We start from the raw sequence: 20,487 nt of genomic DNA on the forward strand, positions 1-20,487 counted from the left end.
GCAGCCCCTTTCATATACGAAGTAATTTCTGTTCGTTTTAAGTTTTAATGTCGCTCCTTACTTTCAGTTGAAAAAACTTGTTTTTTTTATTTTATTTCTGAACGTTTTTGAATCAATGCATGTTTTGATTTTGGCTCTCCGCAGAGAAATAATTATAACGAAATTTGCATATTTTGAGGTGGGGCTAAATGGCTTTCTCATAATTTTGACCGAATGATTTTGAGAAAAAAGAGCGGGGGAGGAAGCCTAGTTGCCCTCCAATTTTATGGTTAATAAAAATGGCAACTAGAACTTTTAATTTTTTACGAATCTTTTTATTAGTAAAAGATATACGTAACTTATTAACTGGCTTACGTAAAGAATTTTTTATTCTCATGTTTTTATTACACATATGAGAGGGTTCGCCCCCTCGTCAGTACCTCTCTCTTTACACTAAATCTTAAATTTTGGCCCAATTCATTAAGAATGACCCCTGAATCACAAAAGCCGTAGAATAAATAGTTGACATTACTAAAAATACTTTAGCGTAAAGAGCGAGGTATTAGGAGGAGGTGGGCCGCTCATATGGGTAATAATTTATGTTCGTTTTAAGTTTTAATGCTGCTCCTTACTTCCAGCTGAAAAAACCTTTTTCATATTTATTTTTTCATTGTGTTTTTTTAAATAATGCTAGTAAATCCTGCGCTCCGTTCATGGAAATTTTCTTCCCCCATGACAAATTCCTCGATGGAAAGTTCCCCCAGTATATCCCCCTCTTTTCAACTCCTCCCCCCAACCAAAAAATCCTCCTGAAAACACCTGTACACTTCCCAATAACCATTACTATATGTAAGCACTGGTCAAAGTTTGTAACTTGTAGCCCCTCCCACGGGGACTGTGGAGGAGTAGGTCGTCCCCAAAGACATACTCATAAGGTTTTTCGACTATGCTGAATAAAATGGCTATCTCAGAATTTTGATCCGTTGACTTTGGGAAAATAATTAGCGTGGGAGGGGGCCTAGGTGCCCTCCAATTTTTTTGGTCACTTAAAAAGGGCACTAGAACTTTTCATTTCCGTTAGAATGAGCCCTCTCGCAACATTCTAGGACAACTGGGTCGATACTATCACCCCTGGGGGAAAAAAAAAACAAACAAACAAACAAATAAACACGCATCCGTGATCTGCCTTCTGGCAAAAAATACAAAATTCCACATTTTTGTAGATAGGAGCTTGAAACTTTTACAGTAGGGTTCTCTGATACGCTGAATCTGATGGTGTAATTTTCGTTAAGATTCTATGACTTTTAGGGGGTGTTCCCCCCTATTTTCTAAAATCACACAAATTTTCTTAGGCTCGTAACTTTTGGTGCGTAAGACTAAACTTGATGAAACTTATATATTTAAAATCAGCATTAAAATGCGATTCTTTTGACGTAGCTATTGGTATCAAAATTCCATTTTTTAGAGTTTTGGTTTCTATTGAGCCGGGTCGCTCCTTACTACAGTTCGTTACCACGAACTGTTTGATTTCAGTCATTTGAGGATTGCTCAACTTGTGACTCTCGTTTTCATAAAAATAGTTTCGACCTCTTTGGCGGTTTTGTTACCATGCCTTACAAAATTAGTTCCGCAATATCGCTAATTTAAGTTACGTGGGATAATCTTTCCAAAGAGAAATTTCTCGTGGGGGAAGTGAATTTCCCATGGAGGGGGAGCTGGATTTCTCGACATTATTTAAAAAATAATCAGCAATAAAACAAGAGCTAAGAGCTCATATGGCTCTTGTGACGAGGTCGGAAGAGCCAAGAGCTCACATGGTATGAGCTCTAGCAAAATTCTAAGAATCGATAGATTGCTTTAAAAGGAAATCAGAGGCTTAATGCCGGTCAGAATTCAAAATAAGAGCTCTGAGTCACGAGGTTCTTCTAAATATCAAAATTCATTAAGATCCGATCGCCCACTCGTAAGTTAAAAATACCTAAATTTTTCGAATTATTCCTCTCCCTTCAGTCCCCCCAGATGGTTGAATCAGAGAAAAAGACTTTATCAAGTCAATTTGTGCAGCTTCCTGACACGCCTACCAATTTGCATCGTCCTAGCACGTCCAGAAGCACCAAACTCGTCAAAACACTGAACCCCACCACCTAACTCCACCAAAGAGAGCGGATCCAGTCTGGTTACGTCAATCACGTATCCACAACATTTATAAGTGTTTTCCAAGGTTTCCGGTTTCACCCTCAAAATCCCCCTAATGTCAAAAGATCTGGTCGTGATTTGAAATAACAGCTCTGAGTCATGAGTTCCTTCTAAAAATCAAATTTCATTAAGATCCGGTCACCCGTTCTAAGTTAAAAATACCTCAATTTTTCTGATTTTTCCAAATTAACAACCCCCAGCTCCCTCAAAGAGAACGGATCCGTATCAATTATGTCAATCTCGTATCTTTAACCTGTGCTTATTCTTCCCATTAAGTTTCATCCCGAATCCACTCTAAGGGTTTTCAAAGATTTCCGGTTTCCAAGATTTCTGTTTGTCCCCAGATCCGATTCGAATTGAAAACGAAGCCTCTGAGACATAAGATTATTCTATATATTAAGTTTCATTAAGATCCGATCACCCATTCGTAAGATACCTAATTTTCACGTTTTCCAAGAATTCCGGTTTCCTCCTCCAATACCCCCCCCCCAATTTTCGGGGATCTGGTCGGAATTTAAAATAAGAGCTCTAAAGCAAAAGATCCTTCTAAATATCAAATTTCATTAAGATCTGATCACCCGTTCGTAAGTTACAAATACCTCATTTTTTCTAGTTTTTCCGAATTACTCCATCCCCCCCCCCCCCAACTCCACCAAAGAGAGCGGATCTGGTCCGGTTATGTCAGTCACCTATCTTGGACTTGTGCTTATTCTGCTTCCACCCAGGTTTCATCCTGATCTCTCCGCTTTTGGTGTTTTCCAAGATTTCCAGTCCCCCCCCCCCTAATGACACTGGATCCGGTTGGGATTTAAAATAAGAGACCTGAGTTTCGAAGTCCTTCTAAATATGAAATTTCATTAAGATACGATCACTATTTCGTAAGTCAAAAATACCTCACTTTTTCTAATTTTTTAGAATTAACCCTCCCCCCCAACTCCCCCAAAGAGACCAGATCCGTTCCGGTAATGTCAATTCCGTATCTAGGACTTGTGCTTATTTTTCCCACCAAGTTTCATCCCGATCCCTCCACTCTAAGCGTTTTCTGAGATTTCGGGTTCCCCCCTTCAATTCCCCCAATGTCACCGGATCCAGTCGGAATTTAAAATAAGAGCTCTGAGACACGATATTCTTCCAAACTTCGAATTTCATTAAAATCCGATCACTCCTTCGTAAGTTAAAAATACCTCAGTTTTTCGAATTTTCAGAATTACCCCCCCCCCCCAAACAGAGAGGATCTGTTCCGATTATGTCAATCACGTATCTAGGACTTCTGATTATTTTTACCACCAAGTTTCATCCCGATCCCTCCATTCTAAGCGTTTTCCAAGATTTTAGGTCCCCCTCCAACTCCCCCAATGTCACCAGATCTGGTCGGGATTTAAAATAACAGCTCTTAGACACGATATCCTTCCAAACATAAAATTTCATTAAGATCCCGTCACCCGTTTGTAAGTTAAAAATACTTAATTTTTTCGATTTTTTCCAAATTAACCGACCCCCGACTCCCCCCGCCCAGATGGTCAAATCACGAAAATTGGTCCGGTCCCTGATACGCCTGCCAAATTTCATCGTCCTAGCTTACCTGGAAGTACCTAAAGTAGCAAAATTAGGACCGACAGACAGACCGATAGACAGACCGACAGAATTTGCGATCGCTATATGTCACTTGGTTAATACCAAGTGCCATAAAAAAAAGTTTTTTTTCAATTGAAAGTAAGAAGCAACATTAAAACTTAAAACGAACAAAAAATATTACGTATATGAGATGGGTTGCCTCTCCTCAGTAGCTCGCTCTTACGCTAAAGTTTCTTTTTTAACCTTTTAAAAAGCTTATTATTCTAATTAAATAGCCTTTGTGATTCGGGAGTAATTCTTAAACAACTGAAAAAAAAATCAAAATTAGGTTATAATAATGTTATTATTAGTTTTAAAAAATTAAAATTAATATGCAAATTTCGTTTTAATTATTCATATACGGTGACCCAAATTCAAAACCTGCATTAATTCGTCCAGAAATTAAATAAAAAAATAAGTTTTTTAACTGAAAGTAAGGAGTGACATTAAAACTTAAAACGAACAGAAATTATTCCGTATATGAAAGTGGATGTCCTCTCCTCAAAGCCCAGCTCTTTACGCTAAACTTTTTAATTGTTTTATAAAGTAGAGTTGTGAGAAGAAGTCAAATTTTAGCGTTGAGAGCGGGGCGTTGAGAAGGGGACAGTCCCTTTCAAATACGGAATAATTTCTGTTGGTCTTAAGTTTATGTCGCTCCTTACTTCCAGTTAAAGAAAAAAAAATTGGTTTTTTTATATAATGCATAAGAAAGACTATGTAAATTTAAGGTATCAATCTTTGTTACCTCTTAGTTCATACACTTTTTAGTGTTGGATGGTGATATTGGAAGAGGATACTTGTTAATTAAACACACCCAAGAAGTGAAATAGTGTTAATCCTAATGAAATATAACCTTCATATAACCTTTAGTTTATATAATAATATAATTTGGGCTATAATTTTGCACACTCAGAGGGGGGACCCCCTAACCTAGCCCCCACTTCCCCTGACGTGTAAATATATAGCCTGAATTATACAAGTCCAATCCATTCTGTCATCGTCATTTGTTTTTGTAGCTATGAAACCGGTTTTTTGAGATCTAACCTAAGCGTAATCCTTGAGTGTGTTTCGTTTAATTAACAAGAACCGATATTACTACTACTCTCGGTAACAGCTCAAAGTGAAACTAAGACACGTCATAAAACACAGCTGCACGTACTCCTCCTCCACTCAAATCTGTCCGTTATGACGTTTTCTCATCCAGTTTGATGACATCCCTTTTCGTTTGGGCTCAAACGGATAGCCAAAAAGCAAAGCTATCATCCGTAAAACGTTACTCAACCATTTTAAATTATAGCCAAAACTCTCATTATATATTATATCCAAATTATACTGCCAAATCTGGCTTTCATTATAGCCAATTTATAGACAAATTTGGCTTTCATTACAGCAAAACTATAGCCAAATTTGGCTTTCATTATAGCCAAAAATTGGAATTAGAATATATTTGTAGTAGAGCTTCTTGGTTGATATAGTCAACTATATCACTAGTTTGATATAGTCAAACTAGTGCCTAACGCTACCAAATTATAGCTAAATTTGGCTTTCATTATAGCCAAAAATTGGAATTGGAACATATTTGTAGTAGAGCTTCTTGGTTGATATACGGTAGTCAAACTAGTGCCTAAGGCTACACTTGGACTGATATTAGAGTAGTGTGGTTGGTGTTGATAGCAGGATTCTAGTGACACATACTTAATGACAAAGAACTTTAAAACCCTGACCCATAGTAATCAAAAATGAAAAATTACAAGCGAAAAAGAAGGATTTTTTTTTTTACTAAGAAAGAGTTAGATACGTTACTTAAAGACCTGATAAAGAATAAGGCTGCAAGTACTATTAGTATGGTAAATGAATTTTTCCTTAATGTGGCGATTAAAACTGCCAACTTGAATATTTATGGAGAAGTATTGTGATAAAGGAGGAGCGTGCGTAACTGTGCTGGCCTCAGGTGGCTTGGTGCAGCAGTGAGTCACTAGTAGTAGTGGTAGTTAATTTGATAAGAGAAAAGTACTTAGTATATATTCATCATGGATGTTTATTGAATTTCTCCAGAAATAGGGATCAGAATAAAAGTAGTAATTAAAGAGATGGCTTGATTTCTGTAGGAAATATTTTACTTATGATGAAATTGATTAGATTATGAGTCACTGAAGATAAATTTTAAGAGAAAAACAGTGTGGCTATAAGAAAGGAAGAGGATTCGCAGATGATCGCGCAGATCACTCTTAGATTCATGATTCAGAATTGTCTGAGTCGTTTGAACCCTTTAGTAGTCATTTTCATATAGTATGAATAGTATGAATAGTTGAATAGTATGAATAGTAGAATAGTAGAATATTATGAATAGTAGAATAGTATGAATTTACTATGAATAGTTGTTTAACCAAAAAAATAGGAAAGCCTATTTCCTATTTCCTAAAAATAGGAAAGCCTAACAAGAAAATTCAATTACAAATTGAAACGTATGGAAATATCTAATGTGGTTTTATTATGGTTTTGGGAAATGTATTAATTTCATGATCCGTGTTTTTCCGGTTTCGAAAGTTGAGAGTAGAGAGAATTATTGTTTAAGAAGACTAAATCCCTGAAATTGAGGATAAACCAGGATGAAAAGGTGTAGAGAGAGTAGAATAGAGAGAATTATTGTTAAAGAATACTAAATCCCTGAAATTGAGGATAAACCAGGATGAAAGGGTGACCTAGTGCACTGAGAGAAACTGACGAAGTGGACTGCTTCATCTACCCTGGCAGAATTACTAGTAAGGTAGATAGTTCCAGTACAAAACCGAAAAATAGAATAATAAAGAATAGTTTGTTTGCAGTTCATGAAGACTGGGGGGTAACAGTACATCAGTCTTAGAACTAGGACTAGGATACTAGAGACTAGATTTTCAAAAGTTCTAAGGATATTCACAGATACGGTACCAACAATAAACAGTATGAAAAGTAAGGTGCGATACCACTGTCTATATCTCTAGCGAAAGAAATCCTGCCATGGCTAGGTTGTTTTACCGATGATGGGTTTCCGAAAATAGGCTTTTTACACCATGAATGGGATAGGGTTAAATGAGTTAGGTCAAAACAAAAAGCAGGACCTCGTTGGATGGGATAGAAAGGAGGTCAAAAGAAAACGCTTAAAACGAATAGGAACTTTGTAGGATGGCATGAACAGTAAGACATTGAAAAGAGTGGGGAGGAGCAGAAGGAGAATACGAAAATACATTACCTTCAGGCGGCTTGGTGCTGGGATGACCTGTCAGTGGTAGCAGAAGTAGTGGCATATCATATTGAAGGCAAAATGTTGATTTAGTAAAAAACCTATTTATTTCCCATTTATTGTTTTTTACTTTTTATTATCAGGCCCCATCGAATAAATCAAGCGGTTGTCGAAAGTTAAGGGAGAGCCCATTCACCCCAAGATGCTGGGATCTTATGCCTATTTTAGGTGACAAAAACGGTCAGAATTCAGCACACGACCCTTTTGCTCCCAGGCACTCACATGATCCAATAGGACTTATTGTAAAAATCTTAATAACAATATTAACAAATTCAGTTAATAGATACAAAAAAAGACTGCGTAGAAATGGCTAACGTTAGCGAAAAGAAATATATATATATATATATATATATATATATATATATATATATATATATATATATATATATATAATTCAGAAAAGTATATATTTTTTGAAAAAAAGCATATATGAGCCGTACTCTACAACAAAAACAAATCAAACTAACAAAAAAAAAACAACAAGAAATGAATATGCACGCAAAAACTAAAATCTTACGGTTTAGCAAGAGATAACTTCCGTTTTAACCCAGGGTAAAAAGAACATTCCATGAAGTACACTACTTAACGTAAGAATGTATTGAGGCAATGGGTCATTGTGGCCTAGGCCTTGACTTATCTTGGCGAATCCATAGATATAAACAATTACAGTAATAACTTAACAACGTAAAGATGGTCTGTGAATTGCCTACAAAAATAATCCTCCAATCAGAATCTAGTTTAAATCCGCAAGGATCGTAACTAATCCAGCGTGATAGGCTAATGTAGCCAATGCAGAATAGGTATAAGAATGGCAAAACTTATGTCTGAAACAGGCCATTTGACAACGCAATTCAGGTCTCTGTCGCTATAAAGGGTTAATAAAAGCCATCCATTTTTCCTCTCATTCCGCAAATTCCATCTAAGTCAACTTTATTGAGATCATTTTACCGGAATAATCGTCGTAGATGATAGTTGCCTGGTTGCCAAAGACGCACTAGAATTTTACCAATATTTTCTATGTTCATCGAATAAAGATAAGACAGTAGTTTATCCATCGGTAAGTAGAAGGTCGTTGAGATAAATTGGAGGGAGGAAGGTGAAAATTAAAAGGAAACATTAATGCTGTCCATGCAAAAATGTGATTTTGCAAATCGTTCAAGCCAGGGAACGGTAAACCTGCAGTTACGGGTTTTTAACATTCGCAATTTCAATTAAAAGAAAGTTCAATAATACGGTAGTGAAGTTCATAGCCTCTACTGGTGGTGGTGATCTCCATTTCATGGCCCATCAGCCTGGAGGTGCAATAGGGGGTTGGGACCCACCCATCCTATGGTTTCGCATGCCCTTCCTGTTGACATTCCTCAGATCTCTCCAGGTACCCATTTAGAGCTGGATCGAACCTGGCTGAGATTGCAGAGTCATGCCACTGACCCACGTTCTGAACCAGATAACCAGTGACAACTGGACTTGATCCCTTGTCTTCACGGATATAGGATTTCAAGTCTAGCGGGTTAACCACTTGGCTAGGACGGGTAGAATGATGTGTTTTTATTTCAATTTGACGTTACTTTGGGGAGTTTCAGGCACTTTTTTGAAATTCTTAAAAAAGCTTCTCTCATAATTACCCATAATTATTTTCTGTAGAGCGGAAATCACTACTTTCGAATCAATGTCACATGGGAAATATTTATCATTAGAAAGTTTCTTTAGCCTTTTATATTTTTAATTGTACATTCTTATTATATTTAAAAAAAAAACTATATTACATCTTATGTTATATTACCATTTTTTATATAAAGAGATAAAAATAGATTTTATATAAAGATATAAATATCTTTTAATTGTATTGTCGGATTAACCCTGTTTAATTGTCTCCGCTTTTTTGTGCTTTACTTTTTTATCATTTTTTCTCTGTAGATTGTAGATTGTATGTAGATTGTAGTTTGTAGATTGTAGATTGTAGTTTGTAGATTGATGTAGATTGTAGTTGTCAATGTAGATTGTCAATGTAGTTTGTAGATTGTAGATTGTAGTTTGTAGATTGATGTAGATTGTAGTTGTCAATGTAGATTGTAGTTTCTCTGCAGATTGTAGTTTATTGCAAGAACGTTTATTGTTAACTTTTTAAATGCAATAAACATATTGATTTTTCATTCTATAATCACAAACCATAATTATTTTCTTTGCAAAAAAAAATCATACTGAAATCAATTGAAAATCCAACCCTTGATCTGGCTGCTACGCACATGGCTGCTGACTATCACAACCTGACTATCACCAAGATTGCTCTTGATTTTCGGGAGAGGATCCACCCTATTTCTGAAACTAGTAAATTTTCTTACATTTCTTATATATTTATATATTATATATTTAAATACTTTATATATATCAGTCAACTTAAAGATTTTCATATATTTCAATTTCTTTAGATTTTTGATATAACTTATTTGCTAATAGACAGCAACAGCAATTCGTCTTTCCGAAATTTCTCTATAATTTGTTCTCAGGACTTTATCAAGTTAGCATCTGAGCGTTCCAATTTCCGAAAATATACAGACATAAGACATTTTTTTCTGAATAACAAGTTGATTTACCTCTTTGAAAAGGCTATTAGCTCGATCCACAATCGTCCTCGGTAAATTGATTCTATCAGCCATTGTTGAAATCTCTCTCACAGCGTTCATCAAAGTTCGATCGGAGCTACTCATCTAGAGAGATTGAAAATAAAATAATTGTTCACTTTAATAGAAAATTCTTCTTCTGAGATCTTAAAGCAACAAAAGCCAAAAAGTCAAAAGAGATCTTACACAAAGGTATGCTTAGGGAGGAAGGGAAATAGAACAAGATATTCGGATGATTACAACGAAATTTTCTTAGCTAATTAATTAGGTTTCACATGGGTCAATTTCAAAAACAAAATTTAGAGAAATCTTCATTTGTTCCAGCTTCCAGCTTTCGTAAATTCAATCAATTCGTCAACAAGATGGTTCGAATGTTTAGATAGCATGTAAACATTCAAATTCTCTTCTTTTTCACATGAGTTTTTTTTGCCGCTTCATGCGGAAAAGATGGTTGCAAAAAAACATAGGATATGGCTCATTGAATCAAAAAAGGAAATTTCTAGATCCCTTTTTTTGGAGGGGGGATAAATGAAGAGTAAGTATCCCCTCCAGTACCCAATACCGCATCCTAGGCACATGTATAGCCCTCGATAATGTCAGATAAACATTTTGACGGTATTTGGCTCAAAGTGATTGAGAGGTACAAAGATGTGCTGCCAGGGTAATTTTTCAGAAACCAATTTTTTTTTTTTCGTTTGCAAACGGACATAGTATTATTATGTGTTAGTCGTTACGAAGTTATGTCTCTGAACGATACAACTGAATTCTTCTTTTTTTACCATTTTGTAGTCTTTATCTAGGTTTGCTTGCCGACCACCTTCAAGCCGACCAGAGACAGGAAACCTCTGGGCCCACTTTGGACACAACAAATCGATTGTGATTTGGAAAATGACACCAAGGCAAAAAGTCAAAATGAATGTATTTTACACCAGCTTTTTTTAGAAATGAAATTCACGAGGTATACCGTGCAAACAATTTCCCAAAGGGTTAACTACTTCTTCCCTGTAGTATAAACCAGGAAAAACTGGCTAATAATGGTGCTCAAAAACGAGTTGAGCCCTCGTAACACAATCAAGTTAGGGGTAAAACTAGTCCCTGGACCAACTAATCACAAACCCTTTCTTTCTCAGCTTTGTGGCAAAAAGTGGGTGTGATGCATCATTTTAATCCAGAACTGCGCAAAATTTTCAATCTGTATACTTCAAGAGCCAACAATGGGCAGTGTCCCCTCCACTGACCCCCTTCCCTGAAAGGCCCGGCTATTCTACAGCAAACCCTTAAGCAGAAAGGATTTTTTTATCTACGTGACTGAGGGACCAGTGACCTTTTCAACAGTCACCACCCTTCCCACCTCCAACTTGGAAGCGAAAAGATAGGTATTTTACCTCTTGTTTAAAGCGACAAATGCAAGGATTTTTAAGCTGTATGATTTAAGGCAAAGTTTGGCATGGACCGTGACGTGTTACACCTAATTTCGAAGCTGAAACACGCAAGGATTTTCAAGCATCCAATAGGGGTGAGGATGATGGACCCTCTCTTATTGTGGCAACCGTAGTTTTTAATAGGAAAGGCTATTTTCGTTCAGAAAACGCAAGAGATCTTTATTTAAAATAAAAATGAATGAACTAATTATACAAGCTTCTGACAACTTCTCATACTTTACTTTGAGCTTGATTCTACTATAGCTGAAAATGTACTTTAGAATCCCCCCTCTCCCCAGATGGCGTAGCTAAAGATTCGTGCTAGGGGGGGGGGGCAGGCCAGGGCAACCGACCAGCTGATGAAAAGTCGCAGCATGATCTCGATTTTTTTTAATCCGGTTTAGAATTTTTACGTTTTTTAGTGAAGTTGAAGAACTTTGGAAGTTATCAAGCGATTTAATGAAATATGCATAACCAACACCTCGTCATAGTAATATAATTCCCTATTTTTACACTAAGTGTAATCACTCCCTACACACTGCAGGGAACTTCACAAGTTTCTCTTTAGTTAGGCATGCTATCGCATCGACGATCTCATTTAGGTATCTGGACTACAATAATTCAAATTTTTTTTCGAAGTGTGTGCCAAAATTCTTGTCGTATTTTACGGAAAGTTTACTTATTTCCAAGACATTGCCCTTATTCTTGGATGAGAAGTCCTCTTGATAACCTCTTACAGGCAAACCCTGACGTTTAAAGGTCAGTTTTAAATCTACAATCTCTATTTTCATTAGTATTTTGCTCTTATTGTTCTAGATCTAGCAGGTAGACATACCCAGTTTTACAGACTTTTGATAAGAAACACGCTTTGAAGACTTTTGTTCAGATTTTATTTTTTTAGACATTTTTTTTACAGACTTTTGATAAGAAATATTTTCAAGATAGAGTGAAGATTCTACATGGTTTTTTTTTAGCATTTCTTCCTATTGCTCTACCTTATTTTCACAATTTTTTGTCATTGGTCACGAACTCCTTCCTCAATGATGTACCAATACACAAAAAAGTAGACCTCGTCTTCCTCGTGTTGTATTTCAACCAAATAAATTTTTAGCAATATTTTGACAAAAAACGACAGAAGTTGCTACCAAACTTTGTGTTTAAAAAACTTATATATAGCTAGAAGAGTCCAGATTGCAGTTCCTCCTTTTTATTTCATAAACAGTTTCTGATGAATCAAACCTAACTACTTTCGATACTTTCGATTTCGACCTAAAGCAGATCTTTCCCTTTGGTAGTTTGCACTTGCTCTTGTTTGTTTGCCCTTTGGATAATCAAATTTTTCTTGTACTCGCCACTTCTCTTGCTTCTATTTCACTTCTCGGGGGATCTTCTTTCGATGTAATTCGTCTTGCTCAAAGTGAGGCAGAAATTACATTTACCCCCTTTTCAGCATCAGCAGGTGTCTTTGAGGGTACATTATGAAAAATGACTTGATATTTTTGAATTTCTTTCTGTTTAAATAATAAAAAAACGCTGTAGAACACCAAGACCCATTGACAACCAAACATCAATCCTGTGTAAGATTGTTGCTGCAACTACTGCTATTGGTCAGGACTTTGAAAATAGACACGCAACTGAATATAATAGTGGCTAGTGATAGAAACCACAAACGTATGATAAGAAAAGCTTTAAATGCCCATGCCGAGCATTCGCATTTCCTTCTACTGCTCCATATATTTCTACTGATCCTTAAAAGAGAAGGGGCAAAATAATGATTAGCTTCCCCCCCCCTCATTTCCTAAAAATGTCTTTCTGTCTAGGCTAACTATCGATCCCTTTTTAACAAGATGGAAGACTTCGAAGTCCTTCTCCATAGCAGAAACATAGCTGCTGCTACTGTGACGGAAATTTGGAGCCTCGATGAGGCTACAGGACGGATTACTGGATATAATTCACTTCTAAGTACTCGAAATAGCCGAGGTGACAACAGGGTCGGCGGTACTGTAAGAATCTATGTGCTGAAAGACATTTCGTGTAAACTCCTACCTGAAATCACAAATCCAGATCATGAGGTTATATGGGTAATATGCAAGATCGCGGGCTTGTCTTGACGTTTTCCATGCGTGATAACGGCATCTGTATATTACCCTGGAAGCACAAAACAAGCGTGACCTAGTTTTCTACCTCCAAACAACAGTTGATACACTTAGAAGCCGATATAGCAGTCTTGCTTTTATAATTGCTGGTGATTTTAACCAGATAAAGAAAGCTTGGCTAGCCTCCAGTCTTACTCTTAATCAGATTGTGAACATTCCCACTCACTCGTCTGGCAGCACCCTCGATCTGATCCTTACAAACACTGAGGACATATACCACCCCCTGACATCGCTTGGACCAGTCGACTTGTCTGATCACTATGCCCTGTTTCTCAAAGCCAAGAGTTCTTTGAGAAGACCCAAGCTTTCACGGATAACTACTAGACCAATAACTGACTCTACAATCCGTGAATATGGTCACTGGATTGCCGAATATGGCTTCCCAGAGGTTTCAGCGGACGTTTCTCTTGAGCAATGGGTGTGCGCTTTTAGTGAAAAATTGTACTCCAAATAGCTCGAGATATTTCCAACAAAGACTATGGCTAAAAGTGAATACGACAAGCCATGGATTACGCCCACTATTAAAGCCCTGATCCGTGAACGCAGCCGCCTTTAATCGAGCGGCAAGGGAAATCAAGGAGCAACCAAAAGAAACGTAATAGTTAACATGATCAGAAATGCGAAACACAAGTATGGTCGTGAAAAATTTGACCCCCTGCTCAATACTGTGCCTGCAAAGTGGCACCGCTTGGTCAAAGCGATGAGTGGCAATATTTCGAAGACCAGTGTCAAGATAATGGACGAATACTGGGGTCAAGTGACGTTAATGCATTTCTCACCTCCATTTGTATCACTTTTCTAGCCGTTAGCCCCCAGGAGATTCTTGATGATTGCCCCAACGAAAGCAAATAGGCACTCAGTGAAATTGAGGTGAAATGAATTTGAGTGAATTTGAGGTGAAATGAATTTGAGTGAATTTGAGGTGAAATGAATTTGAGTGAATTTGAGGTGAAATGAATTTGAGTGAATGATCTTGAGTGAATTTGAGGTGAAATGAGGTGTATTCACAGGAAAGTGAAGACAAACGCATCTCCTTTCCCAGGTAAAATCCCTGCAAAGCTCATACGTGAATTTGCTTTGTCCCTAGCCCTGCCACTCTCGGTTCTTAAAAACCAGTTCTTTACATCCGGGATCTTCAATAGATCGTGAAAAAGGCCCCTATCCGTGCAATTCTCAAAGTGAACCCGCCCAAGTCGTGTGATGGTTTAAGACCAATCTCCAATCGTTCATATTGCGGCGGCTACTAGAGCAAGTAAGTGAGACTATCGACAAATATCAACATGGCGGACTCCCAAAATGTGGGACGTCTATATACCTAGTCAGAATGTACGATCAGATCCTGAAATGGCTTGAATAGCAAGGCCGTTTTGTCAACCTAGTAGCCATCGACTTCCACAAAGCCTTTGATCTCCTATCACACCTAGTTACCTGTCTATAACCGAAACGAATGGGTGCTAAACGTCAAACGCTAGGCATTGTACTCGATTTTCTGTCTAAAAGACAGAAAAAAGTATTTGCTTTACACGAAGAGGACTGTAACTCAAAGTGGAGAAAATAACCTGCTCTGCCCTGCAAGGGACGAAACTGGCAGGAAAAACGTTTCTTGCCATCACCAACTACTTGCTATTAGAACATAACAATAAATACAAAGTTATCGACGATTTGTCACTCTTACTCACCTATCTTCTTCATGGCAGTGTCCCCACCAAGCAATTCCCCAAAACCACTTTCGATCTACTAAGTTAACAGTGCTCCGATACGAAATGGACTATTAACTCTGTAAAGTAAAAAAAAAACCTAGACTGAACCCGAAAAGAGAGACTTCGTCACCCCTGAATTTCCTTTCCTTGTTGTGAATGAGGTGAAAATACTAGGTGTCATTTTCTCACATGGTTGAACCTTTACTACCCATATTAATAGTGTGACCCATAATGTGACCATAATAGATGCATAATGAACACATCTCTGCAAACCCTTTCAAAAATGCGCCGCTTCGGGTGCAACACCCGCTGTCTTCTTCGGGCATACCTGTACTACGTACGCCCGATACTTGAATACGCCTGTCTCGTCTCTGGCTCGTCAGCATTAAGAACCGCCTATCTAATGCAGGAACTGGAGTCAGTCCAAAAACGGACAACCAGAATCATCCTAAGTAATAGAGACATTTCCTACCACGATGCCCTGGCAACCCTTGAACTCCAAAGTTCAGAACTCCGTTTGGGTGACCTTATCTGAGATTTGGCAAAATACTGCAAAATACGTATAGACATTTAAATAAGCCTATAGTATACAGCTTTGTAAAAGCAATATATCATGAAATAATTTCTTATATTCTAAATAACTGTTTGCAAGTCACTAGCAAAAATGTCTATCCTGAGCTACGCGGGAGAGGCTAATGGTATATGACCTCCTCCAAGAATAGCCTGGATGAAAAATATTGGAGACTAAAGGCCAACTAGTAAAAAAAATCCATAATAGTTACCTGACGCCTGTTGTTATATCTTTAGTCTCCAAATATTGGCCTTTTGTTTAAGCCTTTAGTCTCCAAATATTGGAGACGCCTGTTGTTATATCTTTAGTCTCCTAATATTGGCCTTTAGTCTCCAAATATTGGAGACTAAAGGCCAACTAGTAAAACAATCCATACTAATTACCTGACGCCTCTTGTTATATCTTTAGTCTCCTAATATTGGCTTTTAGTCTCCAAATCTTGGAGACTAAAGGCCAACTAGTAAAACAATCCATACTAATTACCTGACGCCTCTTGTTATATCTTTAGTCTCCTAATATTGGCCTTTAGTTTAGGCCTTTAGTCTCCAAATATTGGAAACTAAAGGCCAACTAGTAAAACAATCCATACTAGTTACCTGACGCCTGTTGTTATACCTTTAGTCTCCTAATATTGGCCTTTAGTCTCCAAATATTGGAGACTGAAGGCCAACTAGTAAAACAATCCATACTAGTTACCTGACGCCTGTTGTTACATCTTTAATCTCCTAACATTGACCTTTAGTCTTCAAATATTGGAGACTAAAGGCCAACTAGTAAAACAATCCATACTAGTTAACTGACGCCTGTTATTATATCTTTAGTCTCCTAATATTGGCCTTTAGTCTCCAAATATTGGAGACTAAAGGCCAACTAGTAAAACAATCCATGCTAGTTACCTGACGCCTGTTGTTATCTCTTTAGTCTCCTAATATTGGCCTTTAGTTTAGGCCTTTAGTCTCCAAATCTTGGAGACTAAAGGCCAACTAGTAAAACAATCCATACTAATTACCTGACGCCTCTTGTTATATCTTTCGTCTCCTAATATTGGCCTTTAGTTTAGGCCTTTAGTCTCCAAATATTGGAGACTAAAGGCCAACTAGTAAAACAATCCATACTAGTTACCTGACGCCTGTTGTTATATCTTTAGTCTCCTAATATTGGCCTTTAGTTGAGGCCTTTAGTCTCCAAATATTGGAGACTGAAGGCCAACTAGTAAAAGAATCCATACTAGTTACCTGACGCCTGTTGTTACATCTTTAATCTCCTAATATTGGCCTTTAGTCTTCAAATATTGGAGACTAAAGGCCAACTAGTAAAACAATCCATACTAGTTACCTGACGCCTGTTGTTATATCTTTAGTCTCCTAATATTGGCCTTTAGTTTAGGCCTTTAGTCTCCAAATATTGGAGACTAAAGGCCAACTAGTAAAACAATCCATAGTAGTTACCTGACGCCTGTTGTTATATCTTTAGTCACCTCATATTGGCCTTTAGTTTAGGCCTTTAGTCTCCAAATATTGGACACTAAAAGCCAACTAGTAAAACATTCCATACTAGTTACCTGACGCCTGTTGTTATATCTTTAGACCCCTAATATTGGCCTTTAGTTTAGGCCTTTAGTCCCCAAATATTGGAGACTAAAGGCCAACTAGTAAAACAATCCATACTAGTTACCTGACGCCTGTTGTTATATCTTGCATATCCCGAATCATCAAATGAATTAGGACCAGCGGGTCCAATCATTGTGGATAGATCGCCACCTCCAAAGAGAGGATTCTCCGGACCACCAACACGAGATGGATCCGCACCACTTTTCTCATTACTGAAAGTTCTCCATTCAGTTCCAACATCAATAACCCTGAAAAAAAAATAATGTGAAGCATTTAAACATTAGGGTATCAGTTTAATGGTTCCATTCTTCAGAAGGAAACATATAATAAAACAATTCTTCACAGGTGGTTTTAGGGAAAGTACAGAGGGGGGACTTGCCCCAGGCGCAGAAATTTTAGGGTTGCAACATTTTAAACAAATGAAAATGAAAATAACTAATGGATTATTAATTAATTAATAATTCATTAATGAATTAAATAAAATAAATATTATAAAATTCATTAATAAAATAAAAATGAATTAAAAAATCATTAAATAATAGTAATTAAAATAACAATTAAAATAATAAATAAATAATTAAAAAGCTTAAATAATAAATTAAAAAATAAATTATTATTAATTAATAAATTGAAAATAATTTTGTTAATAAATGAAAATTTCGTTAAAATTTGCCCTGAAAATTTTCTGGGAGGCAGGGAGGAGGGGGCTAATCAAGTCCCCAATTTTGCCCCAAGCGCAAGAAAGGCCAGAACCTTCGCGGCAATTCTTACTTCATAATATGCACAGAAAATTATAGTCAACAGATTTTCTATGCACTGTCACTTTCATTTACCGTTTTTACTTTTCTTTTTTTATTATATAAATTTCCTGTTTCTGAAATTGCATGTCTTTGTATTTGAAACGCTTGTGATAACAACGCTGTCTTTATTTCCACATGTAATTAGTAGGTGGTAATTCAATCACTTTGAACCACTACCAATAGCAGAGGAATTGAAATTGAAATAAACCAAACATCTTTAAAGTTGCTATTTCCCTAGTTGGGATAGCTCTGCGACCCGGTTTGTGAATTAAATCGCAATGGACTCTTTCCTTGTACACTTATTTGGCGGTGCATTATTTGACTTTCGGCTTGCTTTGACTGATAAAGTGCTTGCTGCTAAGTCTCCTCTAATCTTCCCCATTGCAATTATCAAATTCCAACCTGCTTCAGAATGCTTATCAACCCACTATAACCCTATTTTGACACTTATTGCAGTGCCCGTTTTTTAATTTATTTCGACTGTTTAATTTATTATTGACTGAAGGCTCCCCCTTCCTCCTTCTATCTGTTTTATTTATTTCATGTTTTTTGGGACTTTACTTTGTTGTTTTACCTGTTTATTTTTAACGCATTGGTATCTTAATTTATTTCTGATGACTGACAGGGCAGTTAGTAGTCCTTTCCCCCTAACCTAAATAATTACAGTGTAAGGATTTTGTCCTTAGGAGATAAAGGTCCAAATGAGACCAATAAGTTGTTGGCTTTATGGAGTAGAACAGTGATTGTAAAAAAAAACTGCTTGAACACCTCCAAAACGATGATTGTAGGGGTCATTATGGTTCAATGTTAGAGAGACTTGGACCAGATGGCTCTATTATCATAACAGCTGTGAATCAATCAGTAGCTATTGCTATACTTTCTATATCAGATATTTCAGCAAACGGTTATAAGGTAAAGTGTGTGCTTGGTCCTAGCTCCAACCCCACTTTAATCATTACAGAAAGGGTATTGTATTCACACAGTCTGAGGAGGTCATCAATCTGGGTGATTTTGTTAGGGAGGTCCAAGGTGATGATAGAAACAAATGAGTAACAATGGCCTTCAAAAATCCAAGCCCTTTGCAATCAGAATGTTCAGTTCTCACTGAAAATCTCCGTTTGGGGTGCAAGGTATACAGTAAAGTAGTTTATCCCCAGATCAATATAGTTCTTCAAGTGCCATGGGTTTGACCACGTGGATTCAAATTGCCACAGAGGCAGAAGATGCCTACTCTGTAATGGACAACACACCCTCAAAGAATGTCCTCAATCCAACACAGTAAAGGAAGAGCTGGTACTTAAATGTTCAAACTGCAATGGAAAGCATGCTGCTAACTCCAAGGGGTGTCCAATACCCATAAAAAGCTATTGTTGCTTACTCTTTCAACGATAATGTCCCCATGAGGAATGCTGTTGGGGTCTCAAAGGAGGGACATCTAACTCATACAAAACATGCCCCCTGGTACATACAGACTCCTCCACTCAAGTGACACCTAATCAACCTCCACATGAAATACATGACCAGGTTTGAAGATGTTGAAAGGCATATTTCTGATCTAACCCACATTACAACGTCGTTTTGCAAACTGGCTTCACAACTAGTGTCACTTAGTCTCTATAATTCAGCTCTAAGCTTCAATAGCCTAACTGATAACCTCAAAACTGAATTTTCAAGTTCTCCCCATGTCAGCAGATACCAATAGCCATGGCATCGTGGAAAGGAAACGTAAGGGAAATAAGTCTATACCTAGCCCAGAAGGTGCTATGACTAAGCTACAGGGACCTAGGTTAGCACTTTCACAGACAAATGTACTAGTTCTCTTTCAGTGTGTCAGTTAAACATTCAGGAATTTAACTAAACCAAAAGAAAAGAACTAAAAAATAGTTTAGTCAGGCACAAACCTGATACTGTTCTGCTCCAAGACGTTTTTACAACAGGATAATATTGTCCATGATTTTAAAGGATATTAAAATGCCCATTGGGACAGAGCCTACACAACAGGCGATGGACTACTGACACTCTGGGACACCACACCCCCACCTTGGGCTAGAAGACTATAGGCACAGACTTCAATAGCATAACTGATAACCTCAACAAAGAATTTTCAAGTTCTTCCACCAGCATCATGTCAGCAGATACCAATAGCCATGGCATAGCCCCCCCCCCAAGGATTTTTTTCTTCTATTTTTCCTTTTTTTTCTTTTTTTTGGGGGGGTGGGGGAAAGAAATGAAGAAATGATTTAGCAGATTCATGGTGGTTAGAATTGCGGCCACAGTCAGGACTCTTTTGTCTTAAGAGTGCCCGTTAATGGTAAATTGTTTGTTTAATTTATATGTTTTCGATGAAAATAAAAAAATGTCTATGTCTATGTCTATAGTGGAAAGGAAACGTAAGGGAAATAAGTCTACACCTAGCCCAGAAGGTACTATGACTAAGCTACAGGAACCTAGGTTAGCCCTTTCACAGACAAATGACTAGTTCTCTTTCAGTGTGTCAGTTAAACATTCGGGAATTTAACTAAACCAAAAGAAAAGATGG

At 37.2% G+C, this 20,487-nt stretch overlaps 1 protein-coding gene across 4 annotated transcripts in view; it reads right to left on the reverse strand.

Annotated features, from left to right (window-relative positions):
* Positions 1-20,487, reverse strand: part of LOC136037726 (transcription initiation factor IIB-like) — a 177,904-nt gene that overhangs the window by 105,043 nt on the left and 52,374 nt on the right. For all 4 annotated transcript variants that reach the window (XM_065720497.1, XM_065720496.1, XM_065720498.1 and 1 more), the window contains exons 4-5: positions 17,213-17,396; positions 9,664-9,777 (exon numbers count right to left, since the gene is read on the reverse strand). In XM_065720497.1, coding sequence (XP_065576569.1) covers positions 9,664-9,777; positions 17,213-17,396 — 298 coding nt within the window. The remainder of the gene's footprint in view (positions 1-9,663; positions 9,778-17,212; positions 17,397-20,487) is intronic.

This window comes from Artemia franciscana, chromosome 17 (assembly GCF_032884065.1).
Source record: "Artemia franciscana chromosome 17, ASM3288406v1, whole genome shotgun sequence".
NCBI lineage: Eukaryota > Metazoa > Arthropoda > Branchiopoda > Anostraca > Artemiidae > Artemia > Artemia franciscana.